General features: G+C 44.4%; 1 protein-coding gene across 5 annotated transcripts; it reads left to right on the top strand.

Annotated features, from left to right (window-relative positions):
• Positions 1 to 3256: 3256 nt before the first annotated feature.
• Positions 3257 to 18515, top strand: Znf274 (zinc finger protein 274). Of its 5 annotated transcripts, none has more exons than XM_052170952.1 (8): positions 3257 to 3441; positions 3720 to 3799; positions 4560 to 4686; positions 5684 to 5779; positions 12667 to 13149; positions 15089 to 15177; positions 16230 to 16356; positions 16682 to 18515. In XM_052170952.1, exons 2-8 carry the CDS (start codon positions 3767 to 3769, stop codon positions 18199 to 18201), a joined length of 2475 nt encoding a protein of 824 aa, XP_052026912.1. In that variant the 5' UTR covers positions 3257 to 3441; positions 3720 to 3766; the 3' UTR covers positions 18202 to 18515. The 5 variants fall into 5 exon arrangements, with proteins under 5 accessions (XP_052026912.1, XP_052026885.1, XP_052026906.1 ...); XM_052170925.1 differs by having other exon boundaries at positions 3257 to 3552; XM_052170946.1 differs by having other exon boundaries at positions 3257 to 3572.
• Positions 18516 to 20132: the final 1617 nt, after the last annotated feature.

The raw sequence follows: 20132 nt of genomic DNA, 5'->3' as shown, positions 1-20132 counted from the left end.
ATTTCCTAATATGTTGTGGTGCAGAAATACAAACATGCACAATATATAAATGTAAACTTTTTAGAAAACCATTTTCAGGCTGTTGAGTTGGCTCTTTGAGTAAAACCACCTAAATGTGACCACCTAGGTTCTATTCCTGCAACCCACATACAGCACAGAACCAATCCCTGAAACTTTCCTCTGACTCCATATGTACACTGTAGTATGAATATGCATGTGTGTACATGCACACACATGCACACACACACACACACACACACACACACACTAAATCAAACAAAACAATTTAATTAACTTTTTTTGGCTTGTTTGTTTTTCAAGACAGGGTTTCTCTGTCCTAGAACTCACTCTGTGGACCAGGCTGATCTTGAACTTACAGAGATCCACCTGCCCCTGCCTCCCAAAGTACTGGGACTAAAGGTGTGTGCCACCACCTCCCAGATTTAACTTTTAAAACTAAGAACCAACCTTTAACTAAAAAGATAACTTGCCTCCTTAAAATACCGAAGCTCTCTACTGAACCATTGGGTGAGCCACAAAAACAAACGCACAGTGACAGCTAAAATAAAACCCATCGGCCAACGGCTATTCCCACAACTCTGTCACACAGCAAGAGTCTGCCAAACAGCCAGGGTTATTTAATTTGAAGTATTAAAAAAGGGACCAATTACTTATTCAACGGGTATGGTCCTTCTGAAAACTAAGAAGGACTCACAATTTAGCTCAGCCATCAGTGTTTACCTAACATGCCACAGAGCTCTGAGTTCCAACACCAGCACCACAGATAGATGATCACTGTGGCCCACATCTGTATTCCTTGCACTAGGAAGGTGGAAGCAAGTCAAGGTTAACCTTAGCTACAAAGTTCAAGGACAGTCTAAAATATACGTGATCCAGGATGAAATGGAATGAATGAATAAATGAATGAATGAATGAATGAATGAATGAAAAAATTCCAAGGAAATACTATCATACTAAAACATAATAATCTTAGTCAATACTAAATATAAAAATTAATTGCAGTAAAAATTAAGAACAGGACTAGAGAGATGGCTCAGCAGTTAAGAGCACCGATTCTTCTTCCTGAGATCCTGAATTCAATTCCCAGCAATCACGCGGTGGCTCACAACCATCTAAAATGAGATCTGATGCTCTCTTTTGGTGTGTCTGAAGACAGCCATAGTGTACTCATATACATAAAATAAATAAAAATTTTTAAAAATCAAGAATACATAGTCTATTTTAGCCATAATAAGAAGCATGACCACAGTTAGACACAGTGTTGCCAACCCTTTTTAGAAACCTCAAAGGAATGCACAAACCCTGGGTTGAGAAGGATAGGTCAGTAGGCTCTAGGCATTATGAGAACATCAGAATGTCTGGACCCCAAGTAAGACTACATCTATCAGAACAGAATAGAAAGATACCCTAGGAATAGAATACTAGTCAGTATAAGGAACACAACAGAATTCATCGTTGCTCTAAGCTGTCTGGAGAGTTACAAACATACCAAATTATGATCAGGGGCAGACTTTAGGCACCCCCTGATCTAATCTGCCCTCAGGAACAAACCTAACCACAGGTTACCTAATTACGGGTCACCTAATAACTGGCATTACCAGAGCCCACACCCTCTGGATGTGTAGCATACAAATCAGTCCCTGTGTGTGACCAAGCCAGCTCAGTCAGTCAACAGGGTCCCAATGGAGGGAGCAAGGATTGAAAAGAAAAACAGAACTAGACATTGTAACACGACTCAATCCAGTGCTGAGGCTGACGCAGGTTTATTCTTCCCCAGTCTGTTGTTATGTCACTTCACGTACATGCAAAGAATCAGGTGAGTTCTCAGTCAAGGACAAAGAAGACAATAAACAAAGTCCTGTGGTATTCAGGGACTTACAAGACAACGAAGATCTTGAGCCTACCTTCTTGTCCTAGCCCAAAGTCAAACTCCTGCCTGAGCCTACTTCCATGTCCTAGCCTAATGTCAAATCCTTACCAAATTCCTATAAGCGGCCCCAAGAGCTCTCCACATGTATGGATATTTACAGTTAGCCTCCCTGGGACTGGGGGTGATTTTAGTTCTCCTCATCCATCTCTGATCCTCCATGTCCCTTTGTATCTGGTCTTTGCTACTTTGTGGGTTCTCTTTTTCCTCCCATCATTATCACTGCCCCCTTTTCACCCCCTAACACTAGACGGGAAAGAAACAAGAGTAGGGGGGAGAGAGGAATTAGGAAAGTCCCTGAATCTGATTTCTTTTCTTTTGCTTCTCCTTTGACCTCGGCTACTAACAAGCCACAACCAACCTCCTCCCTATACAACCAACAACTGGCCCACCCCAGCCCCCAGCCTACGCGGGCCCAAAACATTTACATATGGTCAGAATTCCAAATATAATACAATTACGAAAACTATCCGCTGCGGACAGAGCCACAGTGCTGCTAGAGCACAAGGCCAGTCGTGGCCAGCTGCCGCAGGCAGTCCGAAGCAGCCCCACCTCCCGACACCTGCAATCAAAACAAAAGCACCTTCTCATACTGTTTGCTTTGGTTCTTCAAGAAAGCAAACATTCCAGAATCCTCACTACATCCCTCTGCTGGGGAAAACTGGAGAGGTCATTTAGTGTAGCCTACCATATACTTCAAGTCCACCAGGTGTCCACACTGCCCCCTAAACGTTGCAAGGCCATACAACCCTCCCCTCTCTACAGATCTGGACGCAAACGCCTGTCCCCTCCTAGAACTTGAGTAAACTTTCAATCCCAAAGCCCAATGGCTTTCTGCTTCTACAGTTTAGTCCTTTCTTCCTCTCCCTTTAGGGTACCGGTGAAACTTCCTCCGCAAGATTGCATCCTTTTCCCCTGCCCCTCCGGAAACTCGGTTAAATAACTTGTCTTCTCCTGCCTCCGACCCACAGCCTGCCCCGTCCGGATCTCTTCCCTCGGTACTAACTGAGCTGTGCGATCCGTCTGTCCCCCTCGTCCCTCCCGCCTTCCTTACTCTGCCCCTTGGCTTGCATCCCTCAGCAGACCTAACACCAGCACTTCCGGCCCACCCCTGGCCCATTCCCAGCTTCCGGCTTGTCCAAGTTCATTTGCTCCTGTTAGTGGGTTCGACTCTCCCCTAGCCTCGGTCTCGGTTCCAGAGGTGCTGGTGCTCAGCGTCTTAGTACACGCCTTCGAAGGCTTCATCCGGGACGGACGCCGCCTGTCGCGGCTGCTCGACGTCCGCGGGGGCGTCTGGGAGTTGTAGTCCGGCCCCGTGAGCTGACGCAATTCGGGACAAGACCGACGGGCGAGCGCCATTGTCTTTCGCAGTCACTCGTGACGCTGCGTGAAAGCCCGTCGGGACTGCACCCATCTTCTGTTTTATTTGCAACCTCTGGACCCCAGTGTCGGCTTCGTTAGTGGCTCCATTTCTCCCACGGACCTGGGAGAAGGTGTGTAGTCGTGGGTCCGGATCCCGAGGAAGACGTCGCGTTCTAGATGGGGAACACAGTTATGAAAACCAGCCGCATTCTGGATTAGAGGACACCAGCCGCCCCGTCTCGGTTAGAAGGGAACCTGTCTTGTAAGCTTATGGAGGTCGGAGAGAGGACTCACTGGGTACTTTGCAGTTTTGGGGTGGACTGGCCTTACCCTGCGGAGGGGCGGGATATGGGCCGAGGTGGGGGAGCCCCCGGGCACAATCCTTAGTGCCCCCCTCTTCCACCTTCAGGTCCGTCAGCATTCTCCCTAATCCCTCGAGAGAACAGTGAGGACAGCATGGCTTCCACGCTTCCTACAACCTGGACCCATGTGAGTAAAGGCTTCTTTCAGCCTCTGAGTGTGTTCAGGGGCCGGCTAGTGGTGACACGTTTGTTCTCAAATACCCTAGAGTTCCGGGAGGAGTTGAAGGACTGCCCAAGAGGGTCCTTAGAATAAAAGAAACAAAGCGATTTCTGAACCGAAACTGGCAAGCCAGGTTGAGGCTTTTCAATTAAAAAACAAAAAAAACCACTTCTATTACATTTATTTTGTGTGTGGGTATGCACGTCTGTGCCATTGCCTGCTTGTAGAGGACAGAGGACACCTTTCCGGATCGCTACCCTTCTTCCAACATATGAGCCTGGAGATCAGTCAAACTCAGGCTTGGTAGCAGGCACCTTTTCCCACTGAGCCATCTCAGCAGTCCTTTTCTTTTCTTTTCCTTCTTTTTCTTCTTTTTTCTTTTTGTTTTTAAAGCTCGGGGGCTGTCGAAAGAAACAGGTGTAAGAAGATAAGAGGCTCATGTTTAGTTTTCAGCAGCTACTTTTAGGAAGTGACAATTCAAAAACAAGAAAAGAGGTATAGATGGGGCCAACAGTCCTATCCCCTGGTTAATGAGAAATGAACAGGTTTTCACAGACCACAGGTCTCACTTGTCCCCTGGTTAGTATCAGACCGATTTGCTCAAGGATTCAAACAGAGGATCTTGAGATAAATAAAATGTAAGTGGGTCATCTTGCTCAGCCTTTCTATGTTTCTGTCACTGCGGAAGAGGAAAACCGGAGGCTGAACTGCATCTTGTGGCTTTTAGGAATCTGTGAAGTTTGAAGATGTATTAGTGAGTTTTACCAAGGAAGAGTGGGCACAGCTGGATCTCCAACAGAAGTGTCTGTACAGGGAAATCGTGATGGAGAACTACAATAACGTGATTTCAGTGGGTAAGCCAGCCTCCACTTTAATAATGATCTGTTTGGGTGGGTGGACCATGCTTTTAATTCCAGCACTTCAGAGGTGGAGGAAGATTGGAAGTTCGATGCCAGTCTTGACTCGACCTGTCCCCACCCCAACTCTGAATGTGTAGTACCTCCGAACTGTTTGTGCTTGGGCTTAGGCTAGAGGAACAAGAGAAGTGTTAAGGGAGTGTAGAGCTTGCTAGAGAAGAAAAAGGCAGTTTTTCTGTGTGATTTAAGAAGTTAAATGCAAGCAATACATAAGGGTCTCTGAATACTGGGCAGAGTCTATAAGGGATGTTTGTAGCTGTACTGACAATTGCCTACAATTTTTATGGCACATCAAACATGAGATGTCAGTATCCAACAGCTCAGGGGTATCATCAAAAATTGTGACTCCTTTCTGGTTCTTAGGAAGCCTTCTGTATGGGCAGTGGTGGTGCACGCCTTTAATCCCAGCACTTGGGAGTCAGTAGTTGGCAGATTTCTGAGTTCGAGGCCAGCCTGGTCTACAGAATGAGTTCCAGGATAGCCAAGGCTACAGAGAAACCCTGTCTTGAAAAACCAGAAAATAAATAAACAAACAAACAAACAAATAAATAAATAAATAAATAAATAAATAAATAAATGGAAGTCTTCTGTCCTCTCTAGTTATTTCATAGCTATGCTATGTTTAAGTTTAAGCAGAAACAAAAGTTGATAGTGCTGACCAGTTCTTTCTCAACTGTCAAATTTAGCAGGGAAGCAAAGGCTTTCCCAGAATGTCCTCCAGTTGACCAACCTCCATTTTTACTTTATGGTATCTTTGTTGTCAAGGAAACCTAAGAAATCTAACAAAAGGAATGGATATGTAGTTGTCACTGCCCAAGACCTGCAGTCATCGTGTCACACACAGCATGGGGGAGGAGGAGCTAGAATGTCGCGCGCGGCAGGGCAGCATTTCTCTAAGCAGACCTCCAAGCCCTGTCTCTTTTTGATTGAGCAGAGCATCACTTTTCCAAGCCAAATGTGATATCTCAGTTAGAAGAAGCAGAAGACTGCTGGCCAATGCAGAGAGAAATGCCTCAAGATACTCTTCCAGGTAAGAGCCAGGCATACGGGAGTTTCCAAAAGGGATGATCTTCTGGTTATTCGGAGACTACTGTCTCTGAGCAGGATGAGAACCCGGGTGGCACGTGGATTTAAGTATTCGTGGTTTTCCAGTCTGCTGTCATTCTTTCACGACGCTAATGATTAAGCCAAGGCCTTTCCCATGATAAGCAGAGCAGGCGTGCTACCACTTGAACTAATATCCCCAGCTTCAGTCTGTATTTAGGGGTGGGGGTTGTGGTATTTGGGGTTTGTGTGTAGTGATGGTCGGGTTTGTGTTCGGGGGTTTTGTTGTTTTGGATTTTTGTTTTGTTTTGAGATGAGGTCTTAGGTAGTTCAGGCTGGCCTCCAACCTATTAATTAACTAAGGATATGAATTCCTGAACCAACCCTCTGTCGTCGAAGTTCTCGAATTACAAATGTATGCTACCACACTAGCTCCTGTTTTTAATTTCTCTTTTAAGTTTTTTGTTGTTGTTTTTAAGCACATAGGCATATTGTCTGAATACTCAAGCATTTTTAACCTTTTTTTGTTGTTGTTCTATTTATCTGGTTTCACTTGATATATGTATGGTAGGCATAAAATCTTTGCACCCCAAAAATATTCAGAATCATTCTTCTTCTGTTGGAAATAGCATCTCTCTGTGGACTAAATTACTATTACTAAGCCTCTTCTGTGGTCTTGTGCTTTGTTAGTTTGTTTTTTCCATTTCTGAGTGTATATCCTAATGCAACACATTTTATTGTATATTAAAGAACTTTAATAAGTTTAAAAAAAATAGTTTGTGGCTTAAAAAAATAATCTTAGCCAGGCAGTGGTAGCACACACCTTTAATCCCAGCACTTGAGAAACAGAGACAATTGGATCTCTCTAAGATTAAGGCCAGCTGGTGTACATAGCAAGGTCCAGGACAGCCAGGACTACACAGAGAAACTGTCTTAAACAAACAAGGCAAAGAGATCTTAGCTGTCTTTCAGTCCTCCAGATAAAGACCTGTTTGCCTAGAGTAGTTGAGAAAAGATGTTAGAATGTAGATTAAATTTGATTGGACTTAGTTGTTGCTCTTTCCCGTTCTGGTTAACTCTTACATGGTTGTTCTTATGAGCCCGCATGCTGCTAAATCTTCCTAACATTGACGTTCTAATTACTTTTCTATTGCTGTGAAGATATACCATGACCAAGATACAAGAAAAAAGATTCTATTGAGGGTCTGCGTGTAGTTGAGCGGGTAAGTGATAGCCATCATGGTGAGGAGCATGGCGGCAGGCTGGTAGACATGGTGCTGAAGCAGTGACTAAGAGCTTATCCTAATTCACAAGGCAGAAGGAGCTAGAGAGCTCAAGCTAACTGGGAGTGGCATGGACTTTTGAAACCTCAAAACTCAACCCCAGTGGCACAGCTCCTCCAACAGCACAACACCTCATCTCTGACCAGTTCCCCCAGCTGGTAGGCAGACGTTCACATATATTAGCCTGGAGGGCCACTTTCATTCAGATCCCCACAATCCTCTCGCTGGCCCCCTAAGCCCATGGCAGTATGTATTTCGTCAACTTGAAAAGTCCCCATAGTCTCAACACTTTAAAAGTCCATAGCCTTGGGGCTGGAGAGGTAGCTCAGTGGTTAGAGCACTGGCTGTTTGCAGAGCCCTGGCAGCCACATGGCAGCTTAGAACCATCTGTAACTCCAGTCTTGGGAGTTACATGATGCCCTGTTCTGTCTTCCGAGGGCACTGTACTCAAGTTCAAAGTCTCTTCCGAGACTCAAAGCAATCTCTTTAACTGTAACCCTGTTAAAATGCAAAAAGCAAGTTACATTCTTCTAGTATACAATGGCACAGAATATATATTCCCATTCCAGAAGAGGGAAAGTGAGGAAATCCTGGACCTAATCAAAACTAAGCAAGGCAAACTCCAAATCCTGTAGGTCCATGTAACTGGGGGTTTACTTACGGGAAAGGCTAGTCCACGACCATCATAGTGGGTGGCCTGGCACTGCAGCTGTAATGGAGAGTATATGTCTGATTCACAAGCAGAAGGCAGAGTGAGATGCTAACTGGGGCTGGCATGAGCTCTGAAACACCCCCAGTGGGCACACCTTGTCCAGCAAGGCCGCAGCTTGTAATCCTACCAAACAGTTCAACCAACTGACACCAAGTATTCAAACATAGGGGTCTATGGGTGTCGTTAATTTTTTTCTTTGCTTTGGACAATTACATAGTTCCATCATCATATGCAAAACATGATTCCGAAAGTAAAGACTGGGTATCTGCCTGACAGACATGTAGGAAATGTGGGTGTCTGCCTGACAGACATGCTGGAAATGTGGGTGTCTGCCTGACAGACATGCAGGTATAGAGAAACATGATGCTACATTCTGCTTAGTTTCATAACAACATTAACTGAATGAGTAAATATTTATCTAGTGCTTTCTGATGAATGGAAAATCATTCCTATATGCTGGGAATAGCAAAATTTGAGGCTAGGAGTAGGAAACCAAAATACAAGAACATGCAGGTTACGTTAGCAGAAAGCACTTGACCACCTCAGCTGTGGGGAAAGCTTGACGTTTGTTGTTGAGGACTGGTGTAGCATGGGTTTTCACAGCTCACTCTGGTTGGTTTGTAGAGTGTGTTGACTCGAAGGTAGACCCATGGATCTGAGTAAGTAATTAGCTAAACTGGATCAAAAAGCTGCTGAGAATTCCTATGGGTGCAGGAGGCCTTGAAGGGGTTTCCTGTGGCTGTTGTTCGTAATCTGTATGCTTCCTACAAGCACTCTGTGGTGCTGGAGACGGATCCCAGAGCCTTGTGTGTGCTGTGCAGGCCTCTGCCTCTGGGCTGCATACACCCCAGCCATGTATTGCAAGGGAAACTTAAGCTGAATTTTTGGAACTAACTTATTTTAAAGGTGTTAAAGGCATAAATTTAAAGAGTCGAACTGTGGTTTTCATTTTCTTTCCGTAATGACATAATGTTAGGTAAAATTTTACACTAATCATGTGAAGAACTACCTAATAGTATTTACCTTGAAAGTTGGATTTAAACTGTACTAAGTCTCTACTTATCCTGTCAATAGATTATAGATGAAGAGGAACCAAAGACATATCCAAAAAGGTTTGCTGAACCAATTGAGTTTAATTAATTTGAACTTAAAGAGGTCCAGGTAGCAAAAAAAGATTTTAGATTTTAGAATGTCATATATTACTAGTAAATGAAAAAACACATCTTTACTAGTGTCCCAACAGTAATGTGCAATGCCTCTTATTAATGCACAAAGGTGAGATTGAGTCCAAAGTTTAAATCTTTTCTTACAACTAAGCTTACAAGCTTCTCCAGCTAGAATGGCAACATGGAATGTGGTTGGTGAGGTAATATGAGAAAATGCTTAAACTAAGACAAATGTCATTTATCCTCAAGAAAGCTTTGAGTTAAATAAGATCTTGTGAAGGCAGAATGAGAAGATAAATTAGGTTGTGCTCATGTATTCAGCTGTTACTCTGTAACCATTCCAAAAGCACAGCACATGTATATCCCTGAAGTGGGGCACTTGAAAGCTAGCTAGACTTACTCATCAGAAGCAATGCATAAAACACACTACTGGCCAGACATCATGGCACATACCTTAAATCGCAGCACTTGAGAGGCAGAGGAAGGCTGATCTCTTAAGAATTCGAGAATACCAAGGTAGCATAGTGGGACCCTATCAAGAAATAAAAGAGAAAGAGAGTATCTAGTAGATGAATAGGTCATAATCACAGGAGAACCTGCAAAAATACTTTTTTTTTCTTTGTGTGGTTTTGCCTGTATGTTTTTCTGTACATTATATGCACGCAGTTCCCACAGAGACCAAAGAGGGGCATTTAATTCCCTGGGACTGGACTTACACATGGTTTTGAATCATCATATGTGTGGTGAGAATGGAATCCAGGTTCTCTGGAAAAAACAGGCAGTACTATTCACTGCTGAGCCATCTCTCCAGCGCCAAACTTGAAATTGTCAACTTAAAAAATGAAGCAGGAAATGAACCTTATAACAGTCATTTCTCTTTTGTTTGAGGAAAAGAAGCAGATACTCTTTGTATAGCATGAGGATGTCCACACGTTGGAGCAAACATGTAGAGAATGAAAGAAATACACAAAATGTTAGAATAAATATATGTGGGAAAAAAGGAATTTCACTACAGACTTCTTAGGGCCTTATCAGTTTGTTGACTGTCTAGAATCTAGAGTGATCATGTATTTTGGATAGAGCCTAGTCCAGTGTTGTTGATGATTCTTCAAGAACACATTTTCTCTCATCTTTTATGAATTTTCTGTCTGAGATCTTTGGGGGGGGGTGATATCAAAAAAGTGTGTAGTAAATATGTTTAGTGTGAGAAAGCCCAGTTTCAGCTCAGCTTGGACCACCTTGTTAGATGGCTAAAACAGGATAACAATCTGTAAAGATGTGACTGGGACTCTTGTGAAATTTTCAGTATCTGAGAACTCCTCTAAGGAAAGAAATCTCAAAAGTATCACTGGAGAAGAAAACAACTTCTGACCTAAGTTAGTTTTACCTTGAGAGAACTTGCACTAGAGACCCACCCCCACCAAAACACAATTTTCTCACAGTAAATAATAGCATTTGAGAACTCTAAAGCCATGAGGATGTGCATAATACAGACGCACTTTCATGTGGAGCGCTCTTACTCAGTGTCACAGTTGTACTAGGGATGTCTTAAGGATGTAATTGCTGTTAGGAAGCCACTAAGCGGCAATGAAACCCCTGGCAGGAATCCCCGTGAGTATGATAATGTGGAAGGCTTCAGTAGGAGTCCTCATTGGATTCTGTATCAGAGGACTCATATGGGCAAGGACTTTTTAGATGTATTCTCTGGGGAAATCATCAACTTTAATTCCCACATTATCTGAGAATGAGAAAATACACAATTAGAAAGGATTACAGTGAGCTGGGTGGTGGTGGCGCACGCCTGTAATCCCAACGCTCTGGGAGGCAGAGGCAGGCGTTCGAGTTTCTAAGTTCAAGGCCAGCCTGGTCTACAGAGTTCCAGGACAGCCAGGGCTATACAAAGAAACCCTGTCTTGAAAAAAACAACACCCCCCCCCCCAAAAAAAAGGATTACAGTGAATAAGAAAAGGGCCTTAAAAAAAATTGTTCTATACATTCCAATTAGCAATATGACTGAATTACTTGGCCCTTAGTAAGAAGGTACTACAGAGTGAATGAATACCTGAAGGAACCCCAAGAAACAAGAGGGTATCTTCAAAGGTAATTTCAGTATGAGTCCATACTTTGAGAGAATAAGGGAAGTCTTGAGGCAGATAGTGTTACAGAGACATCTGAGGGCTCAGAATTATAGATTTGTTTGAAAGTCTAGAATCTATAGAGTGGCCATATATTTTGGCTAGACCAATGGTTCTCAACTTTCCTGATGCTGAGACCCTTTAATATAGTTCCTCATTTTGTGGTGACCCTAAACAATAAAATTATTTTTGTTGCTACCTCATAACTGTAATTTTGTTATTGACCCCTGGAAAAGGGTCATTCAACACTCAAAGGGATCGTGACTCACAGGTTGAGAACTGCTGTGCTAGAGTCTAGGCCAGTAGTGTATTTTCATAGCATGTTGATTTTTGTTCAAGAATACATTTTTTCTTTCATGTGTTTGTTCTCTGGGACCTTTGTATGACATCTGTCTGTCTGTCTGTCTATCTCAAATATGTATGTCATGATTCTCTTAAATGGATACCATTCTCTAGCATCCACTCCTAAAATCTAGGGTCACTGGAAAGCTTACAATGCACTGCTAAAACAAATGAACAGAGCTTTAAAGGAAACTTTGTGGGTGATGAAGGGGAGACATCCCTCTGAAGAACAAATTGCCCTGGTGTTGTAGGCCAATAATCCCAGCTACTTGGAAAGCTAAGGCAGGTTCAAGGCCAGTCTGGGCAATTACTTGTCCTTAAATAAAAAGCAAAAAGAGGGACTGCAGATGTACCTCAGTTGGCAAAGTATTTGTCCAGCATGCACAAGGCCTTGAATTGAATCCCCAGCACCTCATAAACCAGGTATGGTCATGGGTTCCTGTGCCCAGGAGATAAGAAGAACATCAAAAGTTTAAAGTCCTCCTCTGCTTCATAGAGCTCAAGGCCACCCTGGGATTGCTGCCCTATCTCAAAAGAGTATGGGTTGGGTCCTAGGAACTCTCTCAGTGACTGAGCAATCCCTTAGGGCTAGGACCTAGGCAAAGAAAGAAAAATCAAAAAGGAAAGGGACAAAAATTCTACATGAATTTTATTTTATTTTATTTTATTTTATTTTATTTTATTTTATTTTAGATAAAATACAAACAACCAATGATGTGTAAAATAAAAGACAAGTTTAAAAATCTATATAAAAGAAGGATGGAAAGGGAGGAAGTCCATACAGGTACTCTGCAATGCATGTAACTTGATGGTAGTAGTTTTTAATATAAGAATAAGCCAGTTCCTTATGTACTTAATAAAACAGTATTTGTGTTTCTTAAAACATGAAACTGGGTCTCACATATCTAAGGCTGGCCTTAACCTTACTGTGGCCAGGCTTGACCTTGAACATCTGTCCTCTTGCCTCTATCTCCTATGTGCTGGGGTTACAGGCATGCATCTCAGTGACTAGTTTTAATGAATTTCTGGGGATATGCTACGTAATTCTCTACCAACTGAGCTACTCAGTCTGTTTTTGTATATGTTTTTTAGATAGGTCTGTCTTTATGACTCTAGTTGGCCTATAACTCAGGCTAGACTCCTAAGAGTGATCCCCTCTTACCCCTGCCTCCCAAGAACAGTGATTATAGCAATGTGCCACATTGCCTAGCTTTTGCTCTGATTTTGACTTTTAGAATGTTCTGGGCCTTCCTCGGACCCTAGAATGAATTGCTTTCCTGCTGAGAGTCCCCTGATGAAGATCAAGGTTGTGGAAGTCCTTACATTGAACAAGGATGTGGCTGGTCCCCGGAATGCCCTGATTCAATCCCTCTATCCAGAAAGTGGAGAAGACTTGAACCCAGGTAACCTCAAGCCAGTTCAACAGACAAGCAAGCGTTTGACTAACACTGAAGCTTCCCGCCAGAAGTTCCGACATTTCCAGTACGAGGAGTCAGCTGGTCCCCAGAAGGCTGTGTCCCGGCTTCGGAAGCTGTGTCACCAGTGGCTGCAGCCCAATACACATTCAAAGAAGCAGATCCTAGAGTTGCTGGTGCTCGAGCAGTTCCTGAATGCACTGCCTAGAAAGCTTCGGGTGTGGGTAGAGTCACAGCACCCAAAAGATTGCGGAGCAGCTGTGGCTTTGTTGGAGAATATGACCTCAGTGTCTAAGGACGATGGTGAGTGTCCTGGAAGGGCGAGGTGACAAACATGTCTGTGAAGGCTTTGTGAGGGAATGAGGAGTGCTGGGATGACTGAGGATGTTCCCATGCCAGATCACAAACATCTGTGTCTTCCATGTTACCAGGTTAGAATTAATGGAACCCTGAAGTGTTTGGTAGCCAGCCCTGTTCACCCAAACAAAAACCTCCATGGGCTTCAGCGGAAGCTGACAGATGCAGTGCCCCGCCCCGCCTTTATCCTGTTGGGCTCCCTGACACATAGCTACCCTTCCAGTTCTTTGAAGGAGCTGTGAATGAAGTCCAACTGAGGGAGGACCCGAGAGTTGACTGAGCCTGTGGACCTACAGACAGGATGGGAGGTGATAAGTGAATACACATATGATAGCATGAAGGTGGCGACGAGGTCAGGGTACAGGTGGAGTGTGTGGAGGCTGCTCTGTCACTGAAACCTGCTGTGACAAGAACCTTGAAGAAAAGAAGCAGCATGTATGTCCCAATGACACATTGACCAAGTATGTAGAAGTTGAAAAGGCAAAGAATGAGTTCTTCCCTATATCCAAAAAGAACATAGCCCTGTTAACATCTTGATTTTAAGCCAGTGAGGCTGATGCCAGAGTTCTGGTCTCTGAAACCTTAATATATTTTACCAGGTCTGATGAGGTAGGCCTCATCTAAGATACTCAAGACACCAAGTCAAGTCACCAGTTAAAGGCCTGCCTGAGCTACAAATGAGTTCAACACCAGTGTGAACAATTTATCATGATCCTGTCTCAAAATAAAAATGGACTGGGGCTATCACCCAGGAGTGCACAGTATTCTGGCTTTTAAGACCCAGGATTTGGGTATTGAGGCAGTTTATGACAGTTACCTGGAGTTCAACTCCCCCCCAGAAGCTACATTTAAAAAAATGGGGCATTGTCATGCATGCCTAACCACACTATTATAGTGGCTGGAGACAGGAAGGTCACTTGGGTTTCCTGTCCTCCAGCCTGGCTACAAGTTCAGTGAGAGATACTGTCTCAAATGGACATAGCAAAGAATGATGGATTAGGACACCAAACATCCTCATGTAGCCTGTGCGTGTACCCGAACGTACATGCACATACACTGTACTTACAAACACCAAAAAAGCTGCAAAGTGGCTCCAGGAAGAAGGAAACCTTACTGGAAGAGTCCAGGATGCTCTGACTCTAGGCGCACCTCTGCCTAGGGTTTCAGTAAGAGCCTTAACTCATCCCCTCACCCATCTCATCTGGATGCGTTCAGCTGCCTTCATTGACATTAGGGCTTCCAAGCACAGAATTTCTCTTTCTTAAATATTCCAGCAAAACTTCATCTGCTCTCGAAGTATATGGTCTCCCTGTCTACCAGAGTCCGTGAAGGTGAAGGGATAGCCTGGTGGCTTAGGCTGGGTGATGTCTTTTGTCCCCATCCTGGCTAGAATAGAACCAGCATGTGGAGTATGTGGAGACCCATGAGGAAGGCTAGACCTGAGAGAATCCTTGGAAGGGCTGTTACCACTGGCCAGGGATGTTTAATATGACCGGAAGCACAACATGGGTACAGTTCTGTGACCAAGGGAAGAGCCTTCTCTTCTCCAAGGCAGCAAAGGGGGAATCACACAAGCATGATAATGGCTTGGAAACTAGAAACAGACTTTACCACTAAGGAAAAGGCCTTTGCTTCAGAAGCCAGAGCCTGAGACAGATGCTGGAATGTGGAGACAATAAAAGGTTTCTATAGTAGAGACAGTAGTCCCCAAGTGATCCATGCAGAGTAACACACTGGGCCCATCGAGATATGGAAATCGGTTACTGTTATGAAGAGGTCAACATCAAGGGGCATAGGTATGTGTAGGTCATGGGTTATAGATCCAGTGGTTCTGTCTACCTGAGGGCTACCACCTCATTCACTCTTTTTGTGGCATCTTCTTCAGCTCAGCTTGCCTGTGCTAGTGAGGCCACTGATGAACTAAAGGAGAAAAGGAAGGATGTGGCCACCCTGCCAGTTACTGTACCACCTGAGGTAAGCAAGAACATTTTGTTCCATTGGTCCCAGCTTCCTTTAAGGGACCGCCCCTGAGATGTCATTTCTACACGGAGCCTTGCCAAGGCTTCACAGGAGATAGGCCATTTTAACTTTCTGAGTTCTTGGGCCTGAGTAGAATTCTGAAAAACCCAAGTGTGAGGGGTAACCCTCCTGACATTGTGATGGGCTTAGAGAAAGCAAACAGGAGTCCAAGAATCAAGGCTGAGGGACATAAGAATCAGAAGAATCTCAGGCAGTTTGTAAGGACTACATTGTGCCCTAGTTAGATTGAGTGAGCCCTTTTCCTTTGGAGACACTTAATTGGGGAATTGGGAATAAAACAGCATAGGCTCAGATCAGTCTCAGAACTTGGTAATGGGTATGCAATAGGATTAGCCCTGTTTGCCAGGATACTTACAAGTGGTTCATACTGGTTCAGGTATGTGCTTGGAATTGCCGGCTCTCATGTAATGGGCAGTGTGGGCTAGACTTCAGGCAAGGCTGCTACCTGGGAATGGGAAGAAACGGATCCCAGACTCATTGCTCTGTATTCTGTTCCTTCTAAGGTAGGCTCTGCCGCATCTGGGCAAAATACCTCCCAGATCCAGGCAAGGTGTTGAGATGGAAAAGTCTTCCTTCAGAATCCTTAGCCACTCGTAAGAAACTGACATGGCATAGATGAATGTTATACATAGGTCAGACCTGTCCATTAGCATCGTAGGTTTTACACTGTGGGACAAGGCTGTTTCCAGAGGGAGAGGTCCTTTGAGGGATGTTGTCCTTACAAAGCAGGCTTCATGCAGATGCTGGTGTGCTCAGTGCACCGTGCTTATTGCACTTGTAGCTCTTTGTCAGTCAGGAGCTCTGCCTACCAGCGTGGGACCCAGACCTTAGCTTGGAGAAATACCCTGTGGATCTCTTTCAGGATCAAACAAGTCATTGTCCCTGAGTAATCCACCAAAGCAGAGAAATCCCGATGTGTGGTAGAATGTCCCAGTGGCCTTTCTTCTACCCACACTGGCAAACATCAAACTTTTATAACATTACAGGAGCCGGTGACTTTCCAGGATGTGGCTGTAGACTTCAGTCAGGAGGAGTGGCGGCTACTGGGTCCGATGCAGAGGACCGAGTATCATGATGTGATGCGAGAGACCTTGGGCAACTTGGTCTCAGTGGGTAAGTCTGTTTCTCCATTTAGAAAGCCATTGAACCCCCCAGATCTCTCAGTTTTTCTCTGCCCAGTGTCAGAACTGTCTGTGATCTCAAGAGTCTCTTGCTCTGTCCAGGATCTTTATCTGAACCTGTGACTGCATTGGTAGGGAGCCCTGAGTGCACAGGCAGCCTCAGGTGTGGTTTGCTGCGGGAATGAGGAAGCTCCTGGCTTTGCTGCTTCACAGCTCGCCTCTCCCTGGACCGAATGACTGAGAAGATGAATCCTTACTTCACAGTACTGTCGCTCTGGCACTTATAACTGCAATATATATCTTTTGGTTTCTTTCAGGATGGGAGCCTACATTGGGAAACAGAGAGTTAACTCCAGACTTTCCCATTCCTGTGGTAAAACCAATTCATGACCCAAACCCAAAAGATCTCTCAAGGAATGGTCCCCAGTCCACTGTTTTTGAAAGTATCTCACAAGATGGGATCCAAGAAATGCACACCATAGAATCAAATCAAGTGGGGCTTCCACAGGGAAAAGGCCACCCTCAGAAGAAGCTCCCTGAAAGCTCCGAGTCTCGGGACCAAACCAGTCTTCACGAAAGCCATTGCTTACTCAATGAAGTTCTTCCTAGAAAGCATGTAAAAGTTAAGCAGAAGGGCACTGCAAAGGGGAAAGGTGGGACAAACACCATTTCCATGACACGAGGTTTACGCATAAGAAATCAGCAGGATTCTGTGGAGTGGCAAGGCAGGAGTGGCCGCAATCCTGTGACACATGGCTCCTCTATAAAAATCCACCAACAGGGTTCTGAGCGGGGAAAGGCTCGGGCCAGCAGACATCCCATTACACTTACTGTGCCTGCAAAATTTTACCATGAAGCCACTGGCTCTGAAGAGGGTAGGGACAGTAGCAATGACATGGTGCCTGATGCACCTACAAAGAGTCACCAGAAAGGCCCCGAGTGGCATCAAGTTGGGACAAGTAACAATTCCATGTCACAAGGCTCATCTGTACAAAATCACCAGATGGGGTCTGGGGCAGGGAGAGCCAGGGACAGCAGTATCTTGACACATGCTTTACCTGTAAATATTCACCAGGAAGGCTATGAAGAAGATGAAGTCCAAGGAAGCAGGAATTCATTGAAACGTGTAAAACCTCGGCAGAAGGGTTCTAAAGGGGAAAGAGTCAGGGAACTTAGCACTTCCGAAAAACATGTCCCCTATGTAAAAAATCACCTAAAGACCTCTGAAAGAGGAAAAGGCGGGGAAATCAATGCTTCCCTAAAGTATGGTCCCTATATAAAAACTTACTATAAGGGTTCTGGAGTGGGAAAGCTCAGGAGAGTCAACAACTGTGGGAAAGCCATCAGCCGGCATGCTAAGCAGGTATTCTTTATAAAAATTCACAAGGGGAGCCAAATTTGTCGATGCAGTGAATGTGGTAAAATGTTCCAAAATGCTAGGTATTTCTCTGTGCATAAGAAGATCCACACAGGAGAGCGGCCTTACATGTGCATGGCCTGTGGGAAAGCATTTGTTCAGAGCTCCTCCCTCACGCAGCATCTTAGAATTCACAGTGGAGAGAGACCGTTTGAGTGCTCAGAGTGTGGGAGGACCTTCAATGACCGGTCAGCCATCTCTCAGCACCTGAGGACTCATACTGGAGCCAAGCCCTACCAATGTCAGCACTGTGGGAAAGCTTTCCGCCAGAGTTCCCACCTCACCAGGCACGCGAGAACCCACACTGGGGAGCGACCATATGTGTGCACCAAGTGTGGGAAGGCATTCACACAGAGCTCACACCTTATTGGGCATCAGAGAACACACGGGATGAAGTTCAAGAAGCAGCCCAAACCGTAGCCTTTGTGCCTTTCAAAGCAATATTTTTTCAGCCTTGAGATGTGCTATGCAGACACTGAGTATGATAGGCTTTGAATAAGCAGATCCCCACACCTTAAGGGCAGCTCAGGACACCACCTAGCACGCAGTGAGTGAAACCATCAGGGAATTAATTGCTTCTTTTATCCTTAAAAGGAAATAAAAGATATGAAAATTCATCTCAAGTTTAAGAAGTCAAGTACCAAAAATTGCACTGATATTTCTATACAGGGTAAAGTGTGTAAGTGAACAAAACTAAAAGTATGTAGATAAATAAACATTTGCGTGGAACTTTTTTTTCTGCCATGATAGCTGTTTTTTGTTGTCAATTTGACTGTATCTGGAATTAACTATAACACTAGCAGCTGAATATACCTTTGAGGAATTTTTCTCTTAGAGCATCTGATGTGGGCAAACCCACTTTTAATCTGGATTGCACCTTCTACTGGCAACCTGTATAAAGGACATGGAAGAAGGAAGTTTGCCCTCCTTGCCCGCCTGCTCTTCCTAGTCTGCTCCTTCACTTGCATTAGAGGTTCTGGCATCCACCTCCTGATGCATCCTGCCTCATGGATTCTTAGTCCTTCCATTGATACACAGCCATGGCGTAGTAGCTGGACTATAGCCTGTAAGTCATTCTAGTTAGAATGTGTATATGTGTACACATGAAAAGAGAGTCATTCTATCAGACCCACTGCACTAGGGTGCCTTCAATAATATCTGCTTAACTAAGAATCTTGTTTGTTTTTGATTTTCAAGATAGGGTTTTTCTGGGTAGGACTAGCGGCCCTACAACTCACTCTATAGACCAGGCTGAGCTTGGCAGTGGTGGCACATACCTTTAATGGTGGCAGCACTTGGGAGGCAGAGACAGGCAGATTTCTGAGTTCAAGGCCAGACTGGTTTGCAAACTGAGTTCCAGGACAGCCAGGGCTACATAGAAACCCTGCCTCAAAAAAAAAGACCAGGTTGGCCTCAAACACAGAGATCTACCTGCCTCTGCCTCCTAAATGCTGGGATTAAAGGTGTGAGCCACCTGGCCATTAACAGTCTTTTATGTTGGTGATCTCAAACGTTCTAGCAGATCAGTGTACAGGTGGGAGGAAATCTTCAGGAATCGTTGGAGGCCCAGAGGTCTAGAAGTCCATAGCAAGTCCAGGAACACATGAGAATAACCTCTGGATATTTCCTAAAAGACCAGTTATGGGAGAAGTTCATCACTGTTAAGCAACAAAACACTGGCAACACCAGGGCATTGTGTATTTGATGCTCACTTTCAAATTCCATTAGAACAGTGGGAAGAGAACCAATTCTTGCAAACTGTCCACTAACATTCACATGTGTGCCATAGTGTACAGTCACACAAAATAAAACTACAGAATTCTTCGCAGTTGAAGAGATGGCTCCATGGTTAGGAATTTGTGCTGCTTTTGCAGAGAATCTAGTTTGATTTGTGGCATCCACATTTTAAGGCTCAAAAGCCACCTGTAGCTCCAGCTCTGAGAGAGAGAACCTTCTGGCCTCTTGGCACCTGCACTCATATACTCACAGGCACACATAATTTATTTTCATCTCCAGATCATATACACCCCATGTCACCTCTTTTTCCAGAGTTCCAGGTTGTTCTATATTTATTACATTTATTCTAGAGCTAGGCATGTAGCCCGATAGATGAGCGCTACTTTGCCTCTATGAAGCCCTGGGTTGAACTTCAGCATACACACCAGATCCATTGGGATTTATCTTATAATGCAGGTGCAATTAGGCCCTCTTGGGTGAATGCCTCACCTTTCTCTGAAATAAATAGGACCTAGAGACAGAGGGTACATTGCATGTTGTAAGGTCAAGTGTGTAGAAAAAGGGCCACCAGGAGGCATATATCAGACATAGTGCTGTTTTGTTTCAACAACCTG

This window comes from Apodemus sylvaticus, chromosome 1, assembly GCF_947179515.1.
Source record: "Apodemus sylvaticus chromosome 1, mApoSyl1.1, whole genome shotgun sequence".
NCBI classification, from domain to species: domain Eukaryota; kingdom Metazoa; phylum Chordata; class Mammalia; order Rodentia; family Muridae; genus Apodemus; species Apodemus sylvaticus.
This window is presented reverse-complemented; position numbering and strand designations above follow the sequence as displayed.

What these genes read in the sequence shown, in the direction of transcription:
- Znf274 (XM_052170952.1), top strand. Translation starts at nt 3,767, where the DNA reads ATGGCTTCCACGCTTCCTACAACCTGGACCCAT. An exon ending in CTCAGTGTCTAAGGACGATG is followed by an intron (nt 13,150 to 15,088) that starts GTGAGTGTCCTG and finishes CATCTTCTTCAG; the next exon opens with CTCAGCTTGCCTGTGCTAGT. An exon ending in CAGTTACTGTACCACCTGAG is followed by an intron (nt 15,178 to 16,229) that starts GTAAGCAAGAAC and finishes ATAACATTACAG; the next exon opens with GAGCCGGTGACTTTCCAGGA.